This window comes from Pholis gunnellus (assembly GCF_910591455.1).
Source record: "Pholis gunnellus genome assembly, chromosome: 4".
Classification (NCBI taxonomy): Eukaryota; Metazoa; Chordata; class Actinopteri; order Perciformes; family Pholidae; genus Pholis; species Pholis gunnellus.
The window spans coordinates 3,988,886-4,008,190 of NC_136530.1; the positions used below are offsets into that span (position 1 = coordinate 3,988,886).

General features: G+C 43.1%; 2 protein-coding genes across 2 annotated transcripts; one reads left to right on the plus strand and one right to left on the minus strand.

Moving 5' to 3' along the window:
• Positions 1 to 35: 35 nt before the first annotated feature.
• LOC306694580 (E3 ubiquitin-protein ligase RNF170) lies at positions 36 to 4,975 on the minus strand. The gene is made up of 6 exons (XM_079157487.1): positions 4,882 to 4,975; positions 4,112 to 4,223; positions 3,107 to 3,209; positions 2,193 to 2,266; positions 1,911 to 2,021; positions 36 to 1,216 (listed from the first exon to the last, which is right to left on the minus strand). Exons 1-6 carry the CDS (start codon positions 4,908 to 4,910, stop codon positions 872 to 874), a joined length of 774 nt encoding a protein of 257 aa, XP_079013613.1. The 5' UTR covers positions 4,911 to 4,975; the 3' UTR covers positions 36 to 871.
• A 2,514-nt stretch (positions 4,976 to 7,489) lies between these two features.
• On the plus strand, positions 7,490 to 19,097 carry hook1 (hook microtubule-tethering protein 1). Its single transcript, XM_079158292.1, is given in 24 exon segments — positions 7,490 to 7,616; positions 8,831 to 8,916; positions 9,116 to 9,188; positions 9,800 to 9,850; positions 10,171 to 10,303; positions 10,575 to 10,642; positions 10,881 to 10,943; positions 11,247 to 11,330; positions 11,678 to 11,690; positions 11,693 to 11,724; positions 12,729 to 12,892; positions 12,980 to 13,120; positions 13,423 to 13,624; positions 13,716 to 13,826; positions 14,387 to 14,474; positions 14,558 to 14,624; positions 14,815 to 14,955; positions 15,252 to 15,339; positions 15,570 to 15,601; positions 15,710 to 15,792; positions 15,899 to 15,999; positions 16,242 to 16,343; positions 16,457 to 16,525; positions 17,052 to 19,097. Coding segments are annotated over 24 exon segments (2,196 nt in total). The 5' UTR covers positions 7,490 to 7,571; the 3' UTR covers positions 17,211 to 19,097.
• The last annotated feature ends 208 nt before the right edge of the window (positions 19,098 to 19,305 follow it).

Below are 19,305 nucleotides of genomic sequence, written 5' to 3' on the forward strand. Positions count from 1 at the left end.
ATATCTTATGATATCAAGTATTTACATTGTCCTCCAACTGGGCAGCAATTTAGTTTCAGCAAGCTCAGGACAAGCTGTCGTGTCAGTACTGTAATAGGACTAAAAATGACACTAAACTGTTTTTTGGGGTAAAAAAATAAAGGATGAAATTGCAATTTACTCCCAACCAAACACTCCAGGCCTCTGGAAGTTAAACTTACAGAATAAGAATTTGTAACCACAGCTGAACCAGCAAACTGGATGACATTGCATTTTAGATAACACTCTTACATAGGCCCTGTAAACCCTTTACAAACAGGCCTGGACTGTGCTGTTGTCAATACTATTGTATCCGCTAATCCAACTAGGGGGGTGCTACGTGCGTGCGTGCTACGCGCAGGTGCATGTGCAGAGCGACTGTTGCCTCGTGCGCGCGGATCGGGGCGGAACACCGCCGTGCGCGATACAGAGAGCAGGGGAATTGAAAACGCGCGACCATGTAGTGACAGACATGACATGCCGGCGTGTAAATAAATTAAGCACAAGTACTCGTCCTTCAAGCTCCCGTCTCTCGGCTCTTCTACTTCTTCTACTCTTCTACTTCTACAGGGTGCGCGCATGACAGCTCTCATCTCGTTCGCCCCCTGGTGGTTGGCTGATTCAGGAAGCGTTTGATTTGATATGTAGCAGAGCACGTATTTTAAACGTTAATATCGCAGACGATCATGCTCATTTAATCGTGGCAGCCAAAATCGTGATCGCGATTAAAATTCGATTAATTGTGCAGACTGAAAAAAAATCATAATGCGTCTCTGGTATTGTTCAGGGGGCCGGACTAAATGTGGAGGCGGGCCGCATCCGGCCCGCGGGCCGTAGTTTGGGAACCACTGGTCTACAGTGAACTCCCCATCACTCCTCCTGAGGTCGCAGCATTAACCGAGTGTCCTCGTCTCTCTGGCGCCATTTGCTGGTTGATGTTGATAACACAGATGAGGAGCAGGATGACCACCACCAGGTCATCCAGGACCCCCAGCAGTCCATGCAGGGAGGGGTCTGTTTCCAGGGGATTTGCCGATGAGGAGGCGGGGTCCTGAGGAGCGGAGGAGATGGACACCACGGTCCCCACGCAGCACAGGGCCACCCTGAAGAAAAACAACCACACGAGTCCTCCGGTGGTGCCCAGGCTTCGGGCCAGTAGCTGCAGGAGAAGGGGAGCGTCGCACAGGTAGTCCGTCACCTGGAGGGGTCAGTGTGAAGAAGAGAAGATGGGTAAGATTTCCTTTTTATACGTTTCTGTACTTGTGTCTCCTTAAAAGTGAGAATTGTACAATATATATAACAATAAGACAACAAATGCAGTTTTAAAAAGTCATATTTTAGGGTTTGGTCTTGTAAACATTTGATATTTTTACAACAAAAAGAAGACTTGCTATAGGACATGCATGGGTACGTTTTAGCAATAATATGTATTTCCTATAATAAAAAAATGTGTGGAAAATGTATGTTTAAACTCAAAATTCAGCTGCTATACTTTGAAGACCAGTGTACTTCAACTCCGCCTTTTCGCAAACAGACCCATCTTTTCATCATAAGAGCATGTGAAGGAGATCCACGTGGGAAATCAGTCGTGCACGTATTTCAAAGGAAAGGTAACACTCGTCCTAAGTAGGGCAGCTAGGTGTGTCAAAGCTCGGTGTGTTACCCAGATACCTCCATTGTCTGGAGTTACTGGTTGTATCGGACCATAAATCCTTGAGGTTCCTGTTACCAAACCTACTATCTGAGGGAACGGTGGAGGATTTCTCACCAGGCTGTAATAGAGAGTTGCATCACCCGATACGGACACAGGTAAAGGGTGGAGAATAGGGGAAAACTACTGAGGAAAGACTGTAAGAACAGATCCTAAGAAGGTTAGATAAAGTATTACTGACCCTTCGCGGGGCTCCAGAATAACGCTTGTTGTAGTCTGTGATTTCCCCGAGAACTTCCTTTGACTGACGGTCCGATCGAGTCTCGTTGAACAGGTTACACAGCACACTGACCTGGAAAACCACAAACATTTTATTCCATGTTTAACGCTCATTCTGACCTGGCTGTGTGGAGACAGTCAGATGACTTACGACTAAAACGTTGACTCAAGTTAGACTCAAATTAAAACTGAGTTCGACCGACTAAATGTGGACTTTGTTTTCATGGGCCCATGCAGGATGTACCTTCTGTCTGCAGAGAGGGCAGCTGATTGCATCCAACCAGGACCCATGTCTCCAATAGGCGATCAGACAAGGAGCTGCAGAATCAAACACATACACCAACACTATATTATCTGCTGTAACATTCAACAGTTTGTACCATAATGCACTGCTTCCCAACCAGTAAGGGGGCTTCACGAGGCCTCCTTGATTTTAAAGGGTGTTAAACCACTTTTTCTAAAATATCTATTTGTCCTTTATGCCAGGATTACATTCATTCCTGAGAAGAAAACTAAGTGACATTATTTCTTATTTTTTTAAAGTTCTGATTATTATTTGGGACAAACTTGAACACAAGCTATATTCACAGAACCTTCCTTCCCTCTCTGCTAAACATTGCATTTGAAGAATCTGCAGTTAAAACAACCACAGAGCTAATAGAACAATGGCAAAGCATCAGGGAGATGAAAACACAGAATTAGACAAAAAAATATGACTGAAAAATCCAGAATCCAGATAGAGACTTTGAGGAAACCTCATAATCTGCTTAAAATTCATCCAAATTGCTCGTTTGACACAAACTTCCTGCAGTTGCACATTCAGTATTTGGGTTAATTGTACATTTTCATTAGTTGTTCTCTACTTCTGTGAATTTGAACTTAACGGTTTGAATTTCATCTGAGGTCTAGCTCTCTAAATCTGTGAACAGCTACTGGATTGTGTTTGTTGGAGGTGACTCTTCATCTTATCTAACCGGACACCTCTGAGGAGAATGATTTGAGTAAAGCTGTCAGGTGAGAGGCACAGCTGGAAAACTCTGGCAACAGTTAATTATAGAGAGTCGATCAGACAGAACCTTCCAGGCTCGAGACACACTGACGCTACGCCGATCAGCCAATGAAGGATCAACGATATAAACACATTAATGACTCTCGTACCACAGAACAAATGGCCGCAGTTGGTCCGGACTGGGAAGCTGGCCGTCTGCAAGCAGACTGGACAACAGTCTCGGTTTACGGAGGAACCCGACTGTGCGGCTTCCTAAAGAGATGAGAGGAAAAGTCAAAAGGGACGAGAGGTGGAGAACAGGAAGGAGGAAATAGGACAAATTGAAAAGGAAAGAGGAAGAAGAAAATATGAAGCAGAACCGTATATATATGGCCAAATTTAGTATTCCTGATATTGTGTTCGAGATCATTTCAAACAATTATAAAAGCTACACGATACAATGTGATTAGGTTCAGGTCTGGGATCAGACAGGTACACAGTGAGATTATTAGAGTTAAAACAGATAGATCTGCACACAAAGTTAGAAGGATTTTAACATTTCAAGCACCAGGCTCTTCCTCAGACTTCTAAAGAAATACACTGCCTTCTGCGTTTTCTGTTGCATCTCTTATTCGGTGGAGCTTTTGTCCCTTGTCCCCCTTGTTAACAACTTATAACAAAGTAAATAGACAGAGGAGCCTCTAATTGGTAGAGTATGTATATGACGGCTAATGAGCCTGAGTCCTTGGATGATGATCTGAAATTTGCATTTATATATATTTAATACATATATACTGTATATATGTATTTCCTTATTACGTTTTGACTGATAATGCTACTGTGAGCAGATCTGTCCGTTTGGACCCTGCTACTTGTTTTTTCCCGCCCCATTTGGCACAGGTTTCTTTTTTATATTGTTTTATTGTTTCTTAACAGTGAGGTCATCGTCATTTGTCTGGCAGCAACTCTCTCCACCAGCCTGTGACCCTTATAATAAAAGCAATAATAATCATCGCACAGGAGTGCCTTCCAGCATTAGTCTTCTCTACTGCCTGTGTGCTTGTCCTGTTTTCACTGTTCATTAAAGATCTCGAGACAAATTTGGGAAATAACAGAAATGACAAGACCTCGAGACTGAAGAAGCTGCAGCTGCTTACTGAGTGTGAAACTCTCACCTTGTGGCGGCTCGTTGACGTCGACGCTGTCTGCTCGGGTGTGCACACTGCAGATCTGGGTGACCCGAGGTGGTCTTGACCTGCTGGAGCTTCAGAGGGGAGACGGTCCGGCCTGCAGCGTGACACCACACGGGCGACAATGATAAACTAAACTGAAACTAAACTAAACTGTGAGATACGGTTGATCGAGCTCAGCTCTTTTTCTATTTGTGGCTGGCAGATGCTCTGAGGCTCTGACTGCAGCGGTTTGACAGATTGAATGCTGCGTTAAAGTCCTTTTACCCAAATGCTTTGAAAGCTGCAGTCATTCAAGACCAATATGTTGGATGGACAATAGTGAAATGATGTAAATAGTCAAATACAATCAAGCTTTCAGCAGGCATCTTAAACAACTTCAGCATCAAAATCTGGCTTTTATCAGCAGATTATATTTACAGTGATCACAGTTATCAGTTTGTGAAACTAGGCCGGTCATCGAAACAGATAAACGGGTCATTAACTAATCATTATTTGACATGACGAAACATGTTTTTGTCGTGGTTTAATCTGGTTGAACTTCATTTTTGTGCAGCTCTTAAATGCACTGATAAAAAACAAACTATTGAACATTTCTCACTGTTTCTGACATCATCCCTCAACCCAAAACCTCAATCATCTAACGAGTACAATTGCAGCACAAAACGTAACTTGTGTTCTCAAAAAAAAAAAAACACAAACAAACAAACACGAACCCTTCAATGCTGCCAAACGCGCAGCAAGGCGAGACCCACCTGGACTGAGAGCTGTGGTACGGCCGCATAGCTGAGCCAGGAGCAGGTATAACTGTCTCCTAGAAGGAAGTGAAGTGTTGCCTCAGGTAGTCACTGTCTCCTAGAAGGAAGTGAAGTTCTGCCTCACAGCATCACTGTTCAAAATAAATTGGAGTGGCCTGTTAATGATCAACTACACCTTACAACATCAGCTGGTCTCTGATTCTTCCTGCTTTAAAGGAGCAGTAATGCAATCAGATCAATAAAGCGTTGGCGGTGCTTCTCTTACGAAATGTTAGACTTTGAGGGTTAAAAGTATCACAATCATTTAATCTAAAAACGCCCACCTCCTTCAGTCTGGTCAGAGGCAAACTATTTGAGGGGGGGGGCAGATGAAAACCGGCAGATGAAAGCCACGCTGTGTTTAAGTAGGTTAGATCTGACCTCGCCAATCATTTACCCAAAGTTTACTCTGCTAACAGCCCCGCTTTGTATAATTCCACTCTTACCGTAAACTATTGGTTGTGACATTAACACCGTACTACACCGGAGAGACACCTCGGCCTCTCGTAGAACCGCTGTAGTATGAAGGCACACTTCTCAACTACTAATACATTCTGTTATCATTAACATAAAGTAAAAGTTTGGGTCAAATGACTCAAAATTATGCAATAAAACTCCCAAAATAAATTTGCTGAGGGGAGGGGAGACGCCGCTTGTCAATGGGGTAAAAAGTTCAACTAATAGATAACATCATGAAACCTGTTACTGACATTAAAACAAGTATTCTGAAATGTTATGTTCAAATATGCAAATGAGGCACTACATTATCAAATATGTGCCTTTATTCCCTGTTCATTACTCACATTAAGATTATATATATTTTAGGAGAAATCTACAGACACAAAGACAAAGTAGTAAAATAAACACCTAAATATGTATTTTGGATGTTTTTGACTGTTGAGGAAGCAAAACAGCCTAAAATCTTGAAATTGACCAGTGTATGAATGAGTGTTTCTGTCTCCCCTTAAAAAAAACTCTCTCTTAATGCTTCAAACAGTGAGTGAAGATGCGATAACCTTCACAGAGTTCTCCGTGGCAGCTATTGCAGACACATCCTGTGGTTCAGGTCATCCAAAAATAGCAGACATGAGTCAGTGAGGGTCAGGGTCTGGTAGTGACAGAGAGCAGGAGATTAAACATTGATGCTCACCTACAGACAGCTAGACACAGCACAGAGGACGCCCCTGCAGCCCACATTGGTCCAGTCTCAGGTCACACACACACACACACACACACACACACACTGACTTCAGACGTGTGTGACATAATAACTATACGCTCAGTGATCACTCAGCTGTTTGTCCTAAAGAGACATGTAGGAATGCTTTGTGTTAAATTCAACTAAATTCAAATTGAATATGTAATAAGGCTGCATGTGATACGTCTCATCCTCTACAAGCTTTGTTTGGAATTTTCCATATTGTTGCTCAGAGAGCAGGTGACGCCTGTGAGGTTTGTTATCTTGGAGTGACTTAAAGCACTCAGTAGCCTTTGAATTTCAATTACACACCCTCACGTGAGACGTATAAATGGATAACGTCAGGAGGTTCATTGCATACGTGAGAAATGATTTATATTCAGAGAATGGTTGGCGTGCTGCCGAGTTTTATTAGTGGTTGACTGAGGGCAGGTTTTATTACAGAAAAGGCTTTCTTGGTCGTTAATGAAGCCTATAAATTCAGGGTTTAAGGGGATTAACATTCTGTTTTGTATTCAATATCCAAATCCCAGCAATACCTGCATAACCGGCTGTGCAGGCTTATTATTTGTGTTAGCTATAGGGTGAGGTTACGTAGCCTCTTACAGTGTGTCAGGTTGTCAGACGTGAAACAAACTGCGATGAAGAGTTCATGTTGGTTGAGCAAATGTTATCACTTGAGAAGATGAGGCCAAGCAAAGAGAAAATGGAATTAATGTTGTTTTTTTTCGATTAAAACTAATTTTCTTGAAATAAACAATTTTGAGAAAAGTAGTTTGATATGAGCTGTAAATGTATTTGTTTTTTTGTCATATATACCATTTTCAGTAGCCTTTCTTTTATTATTTACATGGTTTTGGTTGTAACATTTTTAAACAACACGTTAAATCCATACATATATATATATATAACGTGATAACCTCACTGAGGAGAGAGTCTTATTGAGCCATTTGTTTAAATGCTGTAACGTAACAAAATAGTATTTATTTCATGAAATAATACACATTTAACTGTGTAAATTCTGTATAAATCCATGCTTACATATCCATCAATTATGAGGGGAAGCCATGTTATAATCACACAGATCAGAAATGTTTTTGATTTTGGCCAGTTCAAAGGGGTGTATGAGAATCGAGGATCACGCTCACTGATTGGCTAAGGCGCGGTTTAACGGACGTCAATCTTCCCAGATCTCAACGCTGATTGGATACGACTCACTTTCAGCTCAACTGGAGCCCGCAAGCGCAAGAACTCAAGAAGCTGCACCATTCGCGTACATTTTACGTTATTTTAATGGCGGAGCGGCCGTCGCGGCTCTCTAGTGTACGTATTTGTCGTTGGAGAGCTACCTTTTTGGCAGCAGGTGAGGTCAAATGCAGAGGAAAAGAGCGGAAGAGCGTTGGTGACAGGTGAAAGAAAATACTTTAGCTTTGAAGCTAAGAAGGGACAAATGGAGGCGAATAAAACGGAGCTGTCTGAGAGCCTCGTAATATGGGTGAGTTTCTTATTTTTACGTAATGGGAATGTGTCGCGTGACACAAGGAACTACGGGTGCGATATGACATTTAACGTTCAGTAACGTAACGTGAGGAGCTTTGAGGCACTGCAGGCTAATAAATATATAAAGTTAACAGTTTTAAAGGTACAAAGACAACGATATCCTTCAGTTTAGTCGATCCTCGTCGGATATAGAGTTGTAATCCAATTAACCGGGAGATATATGTGGAATGTCTTCTTATTATTAACCTTATATAAGTGAATAAATGAAGCTAACACCAGCAATAATTAGCCATAATGTATCTATCGTAGCGATGCTGCACCTGCACCTCCTCACGGGCGTGTGGCTCCATGAGCGTTGGGTTAATAATAGGCTGATTAGATCTCGTGCCAGGTTCATCTGACGTTTAAATCCTCTTCTAAGCCACGTGAGTTACCTTGTTGACCAACAGTGTCGGTTCCTACAACTAAGTTAGAGGTTAGATTAACCCGCGTGCTTCACTTTTTAAAGACAGAATCTGCTACCATGTCCTGAAAGGACAAACATGTCCGCGTCAAAAAAATACTTTAAAATATAAATATTATTTGTTTCCACTTTCACTGATTTACATTTTTTTTAAATAGAGAAAACGTGATACAGATGACCAGCTTCCTCCTCTCCTCTCTCCTCTCCTCTCCTCCTCCCCTCCTCCTTCCTCCTCATATTCATTCATAATCAGAATGTTATCCCTGTATATTCCAGTTTGTTTACATAATGCAACTGTGTTGTTTTTAGCCAAAAACTATATATTTTGTATACAAAGTGTTTTTTTTCACAGTCTGAGAAATGACAATGAACAACAACGTAGATTTTTGTGCATTTAATCTATTTATGTGAAACTAAACCAGTGAAATAACTGCTGGACAAATTATAAAAACTACCATTTTGAAAGCCTGACATAATAGAAAGCATGATTTGATGCTGTAATAAAGGGAGAATTGTGTTTTGAATGGGTTTCTATGGGAGAATTGTGTTTTTTGATCTAGTGAGACACATCAGGGTTCAGCTACAATTTTATTCCAAAAAACCTTTTGTGTCCAACTAGGGAACAAAACGTTCCCAGCAGTGGTGGAAGAAGTTTTCCCATCTTTGACTGAAGTAAAGAAAGTAATACCACAGTGTAATATACACGTCAAAGTCCTTGTGGTGATGCTGTGTTTTGTGCCTCTCAGCTGCAGACCTTCAACACTCCTGCGCCCTGCAGAACGGTGGAGGAGCTGACCACTGGAGCAGCAATATCACAGGCACTGCATCAAATGTGAGAGCACACACACACACACACACACACACCTGCAGGAATACAACATACTGTAGGTTATGCAGATCCGCCCCATTAATCACGATATCTGGCGACTCTGCAGATACATGATATATTTACAGCCAGTCCTAGTTTAGCTCAAACGTTGAGCATCATCTAGAATCTGCCCTTACTTGTTGCTCCCCTCTGTGTGCTGCAGAGACCCAGCATGGTTCTCTGACGGATGGCTCGGCCGCATCAAAACAGATGTTCATGACAACTGGAGACTGAAGGTACGAGCAGTGCAGTCGTCGCCCTCCTCCCCCCCCCGGTCCCTTGTGTGCTAAATCCTCTGTTTGCTTCAACCCTCGACACTAACCTCCTTCCTGCCCAAAGGGTGCTTCTCCTGCCTTAGCCCGCTCTCTGACCCCGCGCTCTGACTCCTCTGGTGAAATGTGTACATGTATGTTTGTCCTAATATGTCGTCTACATGTAACGTCGTTGAGAAACGTAAATGCACGCCATTCTGTCTCCCTCTGTTTGGCTCTGACTGTGTTTTCCCTGTTTGCTGTTCTTCTCTCCATGCTGCCCTCTTTCACATCAGACATTATATCTAACAGTGCTAACACTGGCCTCAGTGCTAACAATGGCCACAGTGCTGACAGAGCTAACTCTGCTCTGAATATCTAATTTAGCACATTTAATGTTGTTAATTGGTGAAAAAGTCTGCTGTGAAAAAGGCACATTTCCACTTGTGCACATTTGAAAAGTCTTGATTTCTTCACGGCATGATCATCAATTATGTTTGAAGTGAGTCTCTGTTGTGAGTTTGTCTATAACTACTATTTTGACTCTGAACTAAGTTGATAACATTTTCTAATCTCATGTGTGTGTGTGATCTCAGATGAACAACCTGAAGAAGATCCTTCAGATGGTGCTTGATTATTACAATGAGGTAGGTTGTGTTTGCACCACTGATGACTGTGAGTAGGTGAGACTCTCGTGTGTTCGTTCAGTTCTTGTGGGAGTTGCGGTCTGCACTGTTGACGTAGCTCCGAGCCCCAGGAGCCGAGCAGTTGAGAGCAAAACAAGCATCAAGCAGTTTGAGCCTGCTACACAAAACAGCCACAATTATTGCATCTAATTTGCTAAATAAACACAGCTAACATGTTTAATTCGTCAATCCTCTTAGTTGCAGCGAAACTCTACATCCACAGCTGTTTACAGGTTGAGCTCTTGAAGTCACAGGCTGCTGTCTTGTCTCTGTACCATCAGGTCTTAGCCCAGGAGATGTCAGACTTCTGCTTGCCCGATCTGGCCGTGGCGGCCGAGCATTCCGACCCCGTGGAGCTGGGGAGGCTGCTGCAGCTCGTTCTGGGCTGTGCTGTCAGATGTGAGCGTAAACAAGGTACGTGGCTGCACCAACGGATACCCGATGGTAAACGTGCGCTGTGTGCAGTGCAGATGGAGAGGGGGATTGTCCCATCAGAAATCCTGTTAGGGTTAAGGCCCGCGAGTGTGAACAGTGTTTGGTTTATTGCCCTGCCAAGCCTCGGACAAAAGAAGAGCCCATCAGACGGGCCGGCTGGGAAATCAATGACTGCAGTGTTACGTTAACCTAATAAACCACGCGGTCACTGTGTGCAGTTGATGAGTGTCTCTTCTCGTTCTATTGACAGAATACATTCAGATCATCATGACTTTGGAGGAGTCTGTGCAGCATGTGGTCATGACAGCCATCCAGGAGGTCAGTCCATCCGAATATGCACTGTACCTTTGCTCTGGTTTATGCTCTTAGATGCTTGTTTAAAAAAATGGAGACGCACTTATGACTTGTGGTGACTAGTAGTTCTCTTGAATACCGATGTCGAATACACTTATTGTAAGTCGCTTTGGATAAAAGCATCTGCTAAATGACTGTAATGTGTGTGTGTGTGTGTGTGTGTGTGTGTGTGATTAACTCAGTGCCATGTCTTGCTCTTCAGCTCATGAGTAAAGAGGTCGTGGTCCCGTTTGGAGCAGAACTGTCGGGGGACTTGGAACAGCAGGTCAGAGATTCCTAACTGGGAGATCTTGCTTTGTTTTAACAAAGCCAGTACTTTCTGCTGTGTAGTAAAGACGTGAATTTAAAAAAGAATCCACAAAATATTTTCTGACTATAACTTAAACCACTCAAATAGGAGCAAAATAAGAATCTCTCATTAATGTAATGATTATTTTCATATATTTGTATATATACATATACGCATCCTGTGTGTTTAAAAGCCTTCTGAGACTTCTGATTCTGCATTGCAGCAGTTGTGTGACTGTGTGACGTGTTGGTTAATTCTGCGTTTCCTTTGCGTGTGCAGCTGAAGAAAGCCCTCGAGGAGCTCACTGAACTCCTGGCGGAGAAGGAAGCGTTAGCCCAACGCTGTCAAGAGCTGGACATCCAGGTGAATACAGGACTTATTCAGTGTTCCTCCAGAAAAACAAAACATTAACATGATGTAGTTACAGCTGTGTAGCCTCAGTGCTTTCTATAGGTTTGCCGATAGTCAGATATCCGTGTCTATGCACACACGGCTGTGGTACAGTATCAACAGGAGTTGTGTAATTCGCTGTGATGCTTGGCTCCATTGTCTGGAGCTGCTGTGGCAGAAGGACTGTGGGCTTAGAGTCTGGGCTGGTCCCACTGTGGCAACCAGCCCATCCTCTGCCACAGCTCGAGGGCCTCGCTCAGCCCTGTACAGACTACATGTAGCTCAGGCTCTGATCAACTGTTCAACTGGACTCTCGACAGATTGATTTGTTCTGTCACCAGTGTTGCTCGTCTCTGGCCGCAGCGAGGTAAGTCCGACGCGGCCGAACTAAACCCGTCTAAAACCAGCTGCTCAAACGTTTTCTCTAACTCAGCTAACAGACGGCTCAGTCGGGACTCTGCCCGAGACGACAAACGCAGTGTGTGTTTAATATTTTGTGGTGTTCTTGACAAGTTTGGTACATTGTAATGCTATTTATAATAATAATATCGTGTTAGTTTGCATACAACGTATGTTCTGAACGATGTATCCCAGCACTACTGAAACGTATCACTTCTAGAGGATGTTTTGATGGTTTGTAGTCATGTTGTTGTAAGCAGGACTTTTAAAACCAAGGCAAGTTAATCTCAGACTAATAGTCCGGTGTCTGTCTGTAAATAACAGGATGTAAATGATGGGTGAGAAGTGAAACTAACTAACCGTGTGTTAACATGTTTGCTTAAAGTGCTCTTTGTCTGTGCTCTGCTTCCAGCATGGATTAACTGAACTGTTTGCTTTAACCGCTGGGAGAGGAAGAGCGTTATCTCTAATGTGTCTTTTGATGCTTTGCATGAAATAATTCACCAAAGACAGATTTTATGTCACATATTCTTCCTGCTGACTTGACACAAATATATATTTCACCTTTAAATGGATAGTTTGGATTATTTAAAGTGGGTTTGTTTGAGGTACTGATCTATAGTCAGCGTATTAAGAATAGACCCATCTTTATTCATGTGCCAGATTGATTAAAGATTAAAACGGAAGAAAAATCAATACAGTACAAATATGAACAATTGAGTATTATGTGTAGAATAAGTAAAACCAAAGACACCAGTGCCAAATAGAAGAGCAATAAGAGAAAGTCAATATAGTACAAAACATTTACTAAATAGAAAAAGTATTAGTTTGTCGTATTCCATCCACTATCTACTGTAGGCTATGGATAAGTACCTCATACAACCCCACTTCAATATGTGCACTACACCTTCTGACGTTGTTAATATGGCGTCCTTTGTGCGAGTGGCTCTAAAGCGTGTTGTACCTGGACAGGTGGCTGTTCTGCAAGAGGAACGGAACAGCTTATTGGCTGAGAATGACGTCCTAACGGACCGAGCCAATCAGCTGGACACATTCGACGACCCGAGCACCCCCTCGGGAAGAAAACACAGCCAGCTGCAGCAACAGTTGGAGGCGGTGCAGGAGGAGAACTTCAGGTGTGGCCCACGTTCTGCTTGAATGTTACCGCGGTGGCTACCTGCATCGTGTTCGCATAAGTCTGAACGATCACGTGCGTCTTTCAGGCTGGAGGCCGCTAAGGATGACTACCGGATCCACTGTGAAGAGTTGGAGAAGCAGCTGATCGAGGTGCAGCACCGTAATGACGAGCTCACCAGCCTGGCAGAAGAGTCCCGAGCCCTCAAAGATGAACTGGACGTTCTGAGGTTTGTGTGTGTGTGTGTGTGTGTGGGGAAGTGCAGGTTGATCAAGTATTTAAACTGTAATAAACAAGGTTTCTCTACTGGCCTTGAGGCAGTAGGCTCACCTCTTGCATGAATACAACCAAAAAGAAGCAGGAAAACAACATCAACACAATTTAATATTCCAAAATGTAACAGTTGTCCATCCGTGTGAGTGGAGAAACCAGAGATCAGACCTGAAGGTCGAACATTCTTCTTCCTGAAGCAGTTGAAATCAGTTATTCATTGATATCTCTTGCTGTTGATCTTGTGTTCATATTCTGTAGGAACTGCTCGGATCGGGTGGTGACGCTGGAGGCCTCGGTGGATACATACAAACGCAAACTGGAGAATCTCGGTGATCTGAAGAGGCAGATGAAGCTGCTGGAGGAGAACAACATGACCTACATGCACAACACTGTCAGCTTGGAAGAAGAACTGCGCAAGGCCAACGCTGCCCGCGCACAGCTGGAGACCTACAAGAGACAGGTGAGCTGAGGGACAGTCCGCATGTTATGAATCTCTCACGCGGTACAGATTTTATTCAACGTATTCCTGTTATTGGTTTGCTGTCGGTCAGGTCCAGGAACTGCACATGAGGTTGTCTGAGGAGTCGCGGCGAGCGGACAACCTGGCCTACGAGATGAAGAAGTTGGAGGAAAAGCACGAAACTGTGATGAAGGAGAAGGAGGTGAGGCAGCTTTTGAAATGTGTCGGGCAGATGGATTTATTTTTAGTTTGTGCTCTCGCTGTGGTAAAATCCTTTTAATATCATTTGGACTGTTGTTTTCCCATATCTTTCCCTTTCACCTGAATTTGTTGTAGTAGGAACGATTTAAAGTCGGCGTTTAAAAACCACGGACCAAACCAGACGGTTTGGTATCGTCCTGAACTCAGACAGCCACATTAAGACACATCACTGAAGAATATATCAAGGATTAAAGGATAAAAACTAGACATGGAGAAGCGTTCAGATTACATACATCTTGAACAAACTCCCAGAAAACTGCAGGTCTGCTGCAACTTTCAGTTCTTTTAAATCAAGTCTGAAGACTTTTCTGTTTTGATCTATTTGATCTTGTTTTTATGTTCTATTCTTTTGGCTGTTTAATGACTGTTTTTAATTGTATTTCAATGTCTTTTTATAACGTGTTGCACTTTCTCGACGCTTTCAATGTTTTATGTGAAGCTCTTTGAATTGCCGTGTTGCTGTAATGTGCTGTATGAATAAACTCGCCTCGCCTCCATCAGAGGACCATCATCGAGAGAGATTCTCTGAAGGAGATCAATGAGGAGCTGCGATGCACTCAGGCTCAACAGCACCAGCTCTCCCAGCCAGGTGTGTGACTGGATGGTCGTATCTCACAGTAAGGACTTTTGCCACTTTGATATTCTAAAGCGCAGAAACTTCTCCTCCTGCAGGGATTCTTCCTGCTAGCAGCCCCAGCCATGAGAACCTGGCGGCTGAATTAATACCCATCGAGTACAGGTAAGAGACACTCACTCTGTGTGTGTGTGTGTGTGTGTGTGTGTGTGTGTGTGTGTGTGTGTGTGTGTGTGTGTGTGTGTGTGTGTGTGTGTGTGTGTGTGTGTGTGTGTGTGTGTGTGTGTGTGTGTGTGTGTGTGTGTGTGTGTGTGTGTGTGTGTGTGTTACTGACCTTGTATGCGTGATTGTTCAGAGAGAAGTTCATCAGGCTGCAGCATGAGAACAAGATGCTGAGAGTGCAGCAGGAGGAGTGTGAGAGGGAGAAGATCGCTGCACTACAGAGTCAGCTGGAGGAAGCACACAAGACACGCAGCGAACTGGACACGGAGAACAGGTAAACACATTCATACCCGTCTTCCACCAAAAGGCCTTTCTGTCTTTAGGGCCCGAGCACCGACAACGTCGGGCCACAAAGGCCCTATTGAAACTGAAGGAATTATTATTATTTTTCTCTCAAATTAATCGCCTTTTTAGGGGCTTTATCATATCCCAAAACTCCCCAAATGTGGCATGTATATCGGGACTAGTGAAACATTTTATATTTTACGGGTTGATGTTACCTCTGCTACGTTTGGTGTGCCGATGTATTGTGTTCCTTTTCTTAATATTTCCGTCCTCTTCAACCTGCAGATTGAGTCGAGAGCGGATCAGTGAGCTGCAGCAGCAGGTGGAGGACCTCCAGAAGGCTCTGCAGAGTCAGGCGGCCAAACCTGATGATGTGAGTGTTCCCGGAGCGCCGGCACACACGCAGTTAATCTTATTACGCTGTTCAGACTTTGTGCTGGCATGGCATTATGGAAGGAAATCACATTAGTGCGTGTTTTCAGACTAAAAGTTAATCTTATTTAGATGTCATTTGTTTTCAAATGTGTTTATTTTACGTTGCACAATTAATCAAATCTACGCGTTTTAGAAGCGTTACATTTCTTCTTCTTCTTTCTTTTTCAGTCAAACCTGAAGCGGAAACTCGATGCGCACATGTAAGTGTGAATTATGTGTCAATCCTCGTGTTGAGAGATGAGAGATGTGCGATGAAAGCACGTGTCCTCCAGCAGAGGGAGGTAAAGGAACAGCTTGTGTCTCCTCAGGGTGCAGCTGAACGAGGCTCAGGACGAAATCATGAAGAAGAAAGAGCTGCTGGAGGACCTTCAGCCTGACAACACTCAGACCTGTGAGAATAAACGTAGCCTCCTCTCTCTCTGTGTAGCTTCCTCTGCAACGCAGCAGCAACAGTATGACTGTAGTGAAAACCTCTTCATGTCTTCATTGCCTCTAAGCCTTGAAGCTGGATGAGCTGAACGCCGCTCTGAAGAAGAAGGACGATGACATGAGGGCCATGGAAGAGAGGTACAAAATGTACCTGGAGAAAGCTCGCAATGTGAGTAAAAATATATATATATATATATATATATATATATATATATATGTACTTTTTGTGTGATCAGAAAAGTCCTTTTTGTTTGTGATGAGATGAACAGAATATATTTTTAAGAGGTTTAAGGATGAGGAAGGTTTGGGAGGAGGAACGTGAGGTAATTGTTTAACTTGTATCTGATTGACAACGGGACATTTTGTTTATGAGTTGTGTGTATATATATATGATAAATATTGATCTTGTAGGTTATCAGAGCGCTGGATCCTAAACTGAACCCAGCCACCGCTGAGATCCAGGCTCTGAGGAACCAGTTAGCAGATCGGGACAAGCAGATTGTCAACCTGGAAGTAAATCAGCCTTTTTACTCGGATCACAGCACAACATACATCGTTGTTTGTTTTAAAGATTTGCTTGATAGTTTGTCAAACTTGACTCATGTTTCATTGATCTGTCTCTGCAGCGTCAATGTGAGCAGGCCAAGCTGAGAGAGTATGAGGAGAAGCTGGTCGTCACTGCGTGGTACAACAAGGTCAAAGAAATTCCAGTTATCTGATGTTCATCCCGCTTTAGTGTTCAGTTCAGTCACTTTCTTTATCCTCGGATGGGAAACTTGATTTGCATTGTCCAGATTGTGTCGACATGCTGTCTACACCTCAATGAGATCTGAACCCGATGCGAGCCGGCACACGTCCGCATGTGGTCTGGCTGAGCGGATCCCAATGCGAGCAAGATCCAATCCCTGAGCGTACAGAGTTGACAGTAAATGCATCCTGTGATCGGGCCTAATGTAGACCTGGTCTTGTAGAGAACCTGCTGGGGAAAGTTAGCTGTCAAGGAGGTCTGTGGGAAACCTACAGCCACCTTCACAATAAAGCCTGGGTGTCTTTTGTCCCTGATGTTCAGGTTATTATACCAAGCAATCATAGTAAAAGTAAGAACAGATTCAATAAAAGCCTTAAAAAACGAAGACATCAATTCACAATCTACATTCAAACCATCTAACTTCCTAATGAAGAAAGAGTTGACGCTCTAAATGTGTCTGTCTTCGTCCTCAGAGTCTGAACTTTCAGAAGCTGGCGATCGAGTCCCGTCTCGGCGGCTGCACCTCCTCCGTGCTGTCCCCCGGCCAGTCCTTCCTGTCCCAGCAGCGGCAAGTCTCCAACGCCCCGCGCCGGGCGCTTTCCATCAGCGTGCCTGCCGCTGCCTCCAAGTAGACCTGGTCAAAGAGTCCCACGTCTCACCTTTTTATTCAGTCAGGGGACGATTACTCTCCCTCACTCCCTCCCACCGGTGAGCACTACAAGTGACCTTAAACACATCTGCTCCCGGAGCTCGGGGGAGGGGGGTCACGGATCAGCTGACGGGGATCAATGAGCACCTGCTGATCGAACGCGACCTTATTGGTCACAAACCCGAGACTACAGCACACTGTCCCACACAACACGGGCTACAGGCGGCCCTCTCATAGGACAGGAAGCAACCACCTGTGTTTAAATACACTGTCCCGACCCGTAGACTTATTTCCCTTCTGCCCTGTGTGTTTGCTTTGTAATCAATATAGCCTTCAGTCTCTTATATCCTTTCATGATGTGCACTTGAACAGGAATGAGAGGAATGTTAGCGAATGCTTCACTATTTTATTCCGAATTGGAGCCCGTAAAATATATATATATATATATATATATATATATATGAATGTGATTTTTAAAAACTTGAATTCTAAAGCCAACTAACTTCAGATGATTGTTGGAAAAGTAAAGCATCACACTATGCAGTTAAGGGAGTACCGATGTAGTCATCCTGCAGACTGACGAAAAGACAAAGTGCTTCAGATGTCTTTGAGAGAATGATCGCTATATTTGGTGCTGGCCACCAACTGCTTTAAAGCATCAGTCACATATTCTTGTTTTTTTTTTTAACTAAAATTGAACAAGCTCATTCTGTAAAGCTTTGAAAATTAAATGAATCACATTAGAGTAATATTTCACCCCCAACATGAGCATTTGTATGTCAATTACTCACCGTTTGTTACTTTAAACTCTTAGGGAAAACGTTTTTCTCTCATGCGGTTAACAGAGGATCAAAAAACTGAGTAAAGTCGTGATGAACTGAAGTAAATGGAGGTCGCGTTTAACAACAGCAAAACTTTATCAAAACATCTGTTTATGAACTCTCACACAACTTGTGCTGTATAAGTCTCATTTATCCAGTCGTACGCTCACTTATTCCCAAACACATTTAAATCACTCGCTCTCTTGCTTGTGCAGGTCCACGACTACCTGAAGTGTTTCAAATGGTACGTTTTTAGTAAAGATGCACGTGTGCTGATGTAGTTTTGTTGTCAAACGCGGCCCCCATTTACTTCAATACATCAACCTCTGAGGCGCTGCAACAACCGATCCCACGCAAGAAATGCAGGCCGACTGTATGGACATTGTGTATTTTCTATATTCCTAAAGTGTGATTTGACTTCCTCACTGGCAGCATGCTCTAAATGAAAACGGGCGGGCCTTATTTATTCTCTGTCTTGAATCTTATTTAGCAGTGAGAAATCAAACCTGTGAGGTTGTGCAGCTGTAATGTGAACACCAGCTTCTGACGGTACCTGCAAATTGTAACTTCATTTCAATGACTCTGGTTGATGTTGTGTTTAATCGTGGATGTTTTCAGGCTGTTTTGGTGGAAGTTCAGAGTGAAGAGCGCTGTTGTAGAAGCAGGTGTTTTCTTTGATATTGTGGGTAATAAAGTCTTAAGTTAAACATGAGACGGGTGTTGATTACCTCGTTACTCTGTGTGTTTGCAATAACGCTGAAGAGGAATTCCGTTGTGGCGGTTTTGCCATTTGTGATCTATAGACGTGTGTCAAAGCGCTTTTCGTTTCCTTTGCAGTGGATGATTCTCGTAGATTGCTGATTCAAACGTTCATTTGTGTGAAAATAAGAAGTTCAATCAAACGCAGACTACATGTGTAGTGTTATATGTTTGTGTGTAAATGAAGAAAAGTGAGAAAGGCGTTATGAATTTTCAGGAATTCAACATTTAAAGCCTTTGGTTTTCTTGTGAATAAATCAAATAAATTCTTTTTCTAAGAGTGTGTTTCACGTTCAGTGGCATCCATCTCAGTTTGGGTCCAATAGATGAGAAACGTGGAGATTTAAGCTAAAATCATTTCATTTCAACACGGTTCACAAACCTTTAGACACGCAGGTGTTTATTATTTTACTCATCAATGCTTTCACATGTGACAATAAAGCACAAATTACCAAATGAACCCAATCAAGTTTGATTCTGCCAAACAAGTGAGTTTGC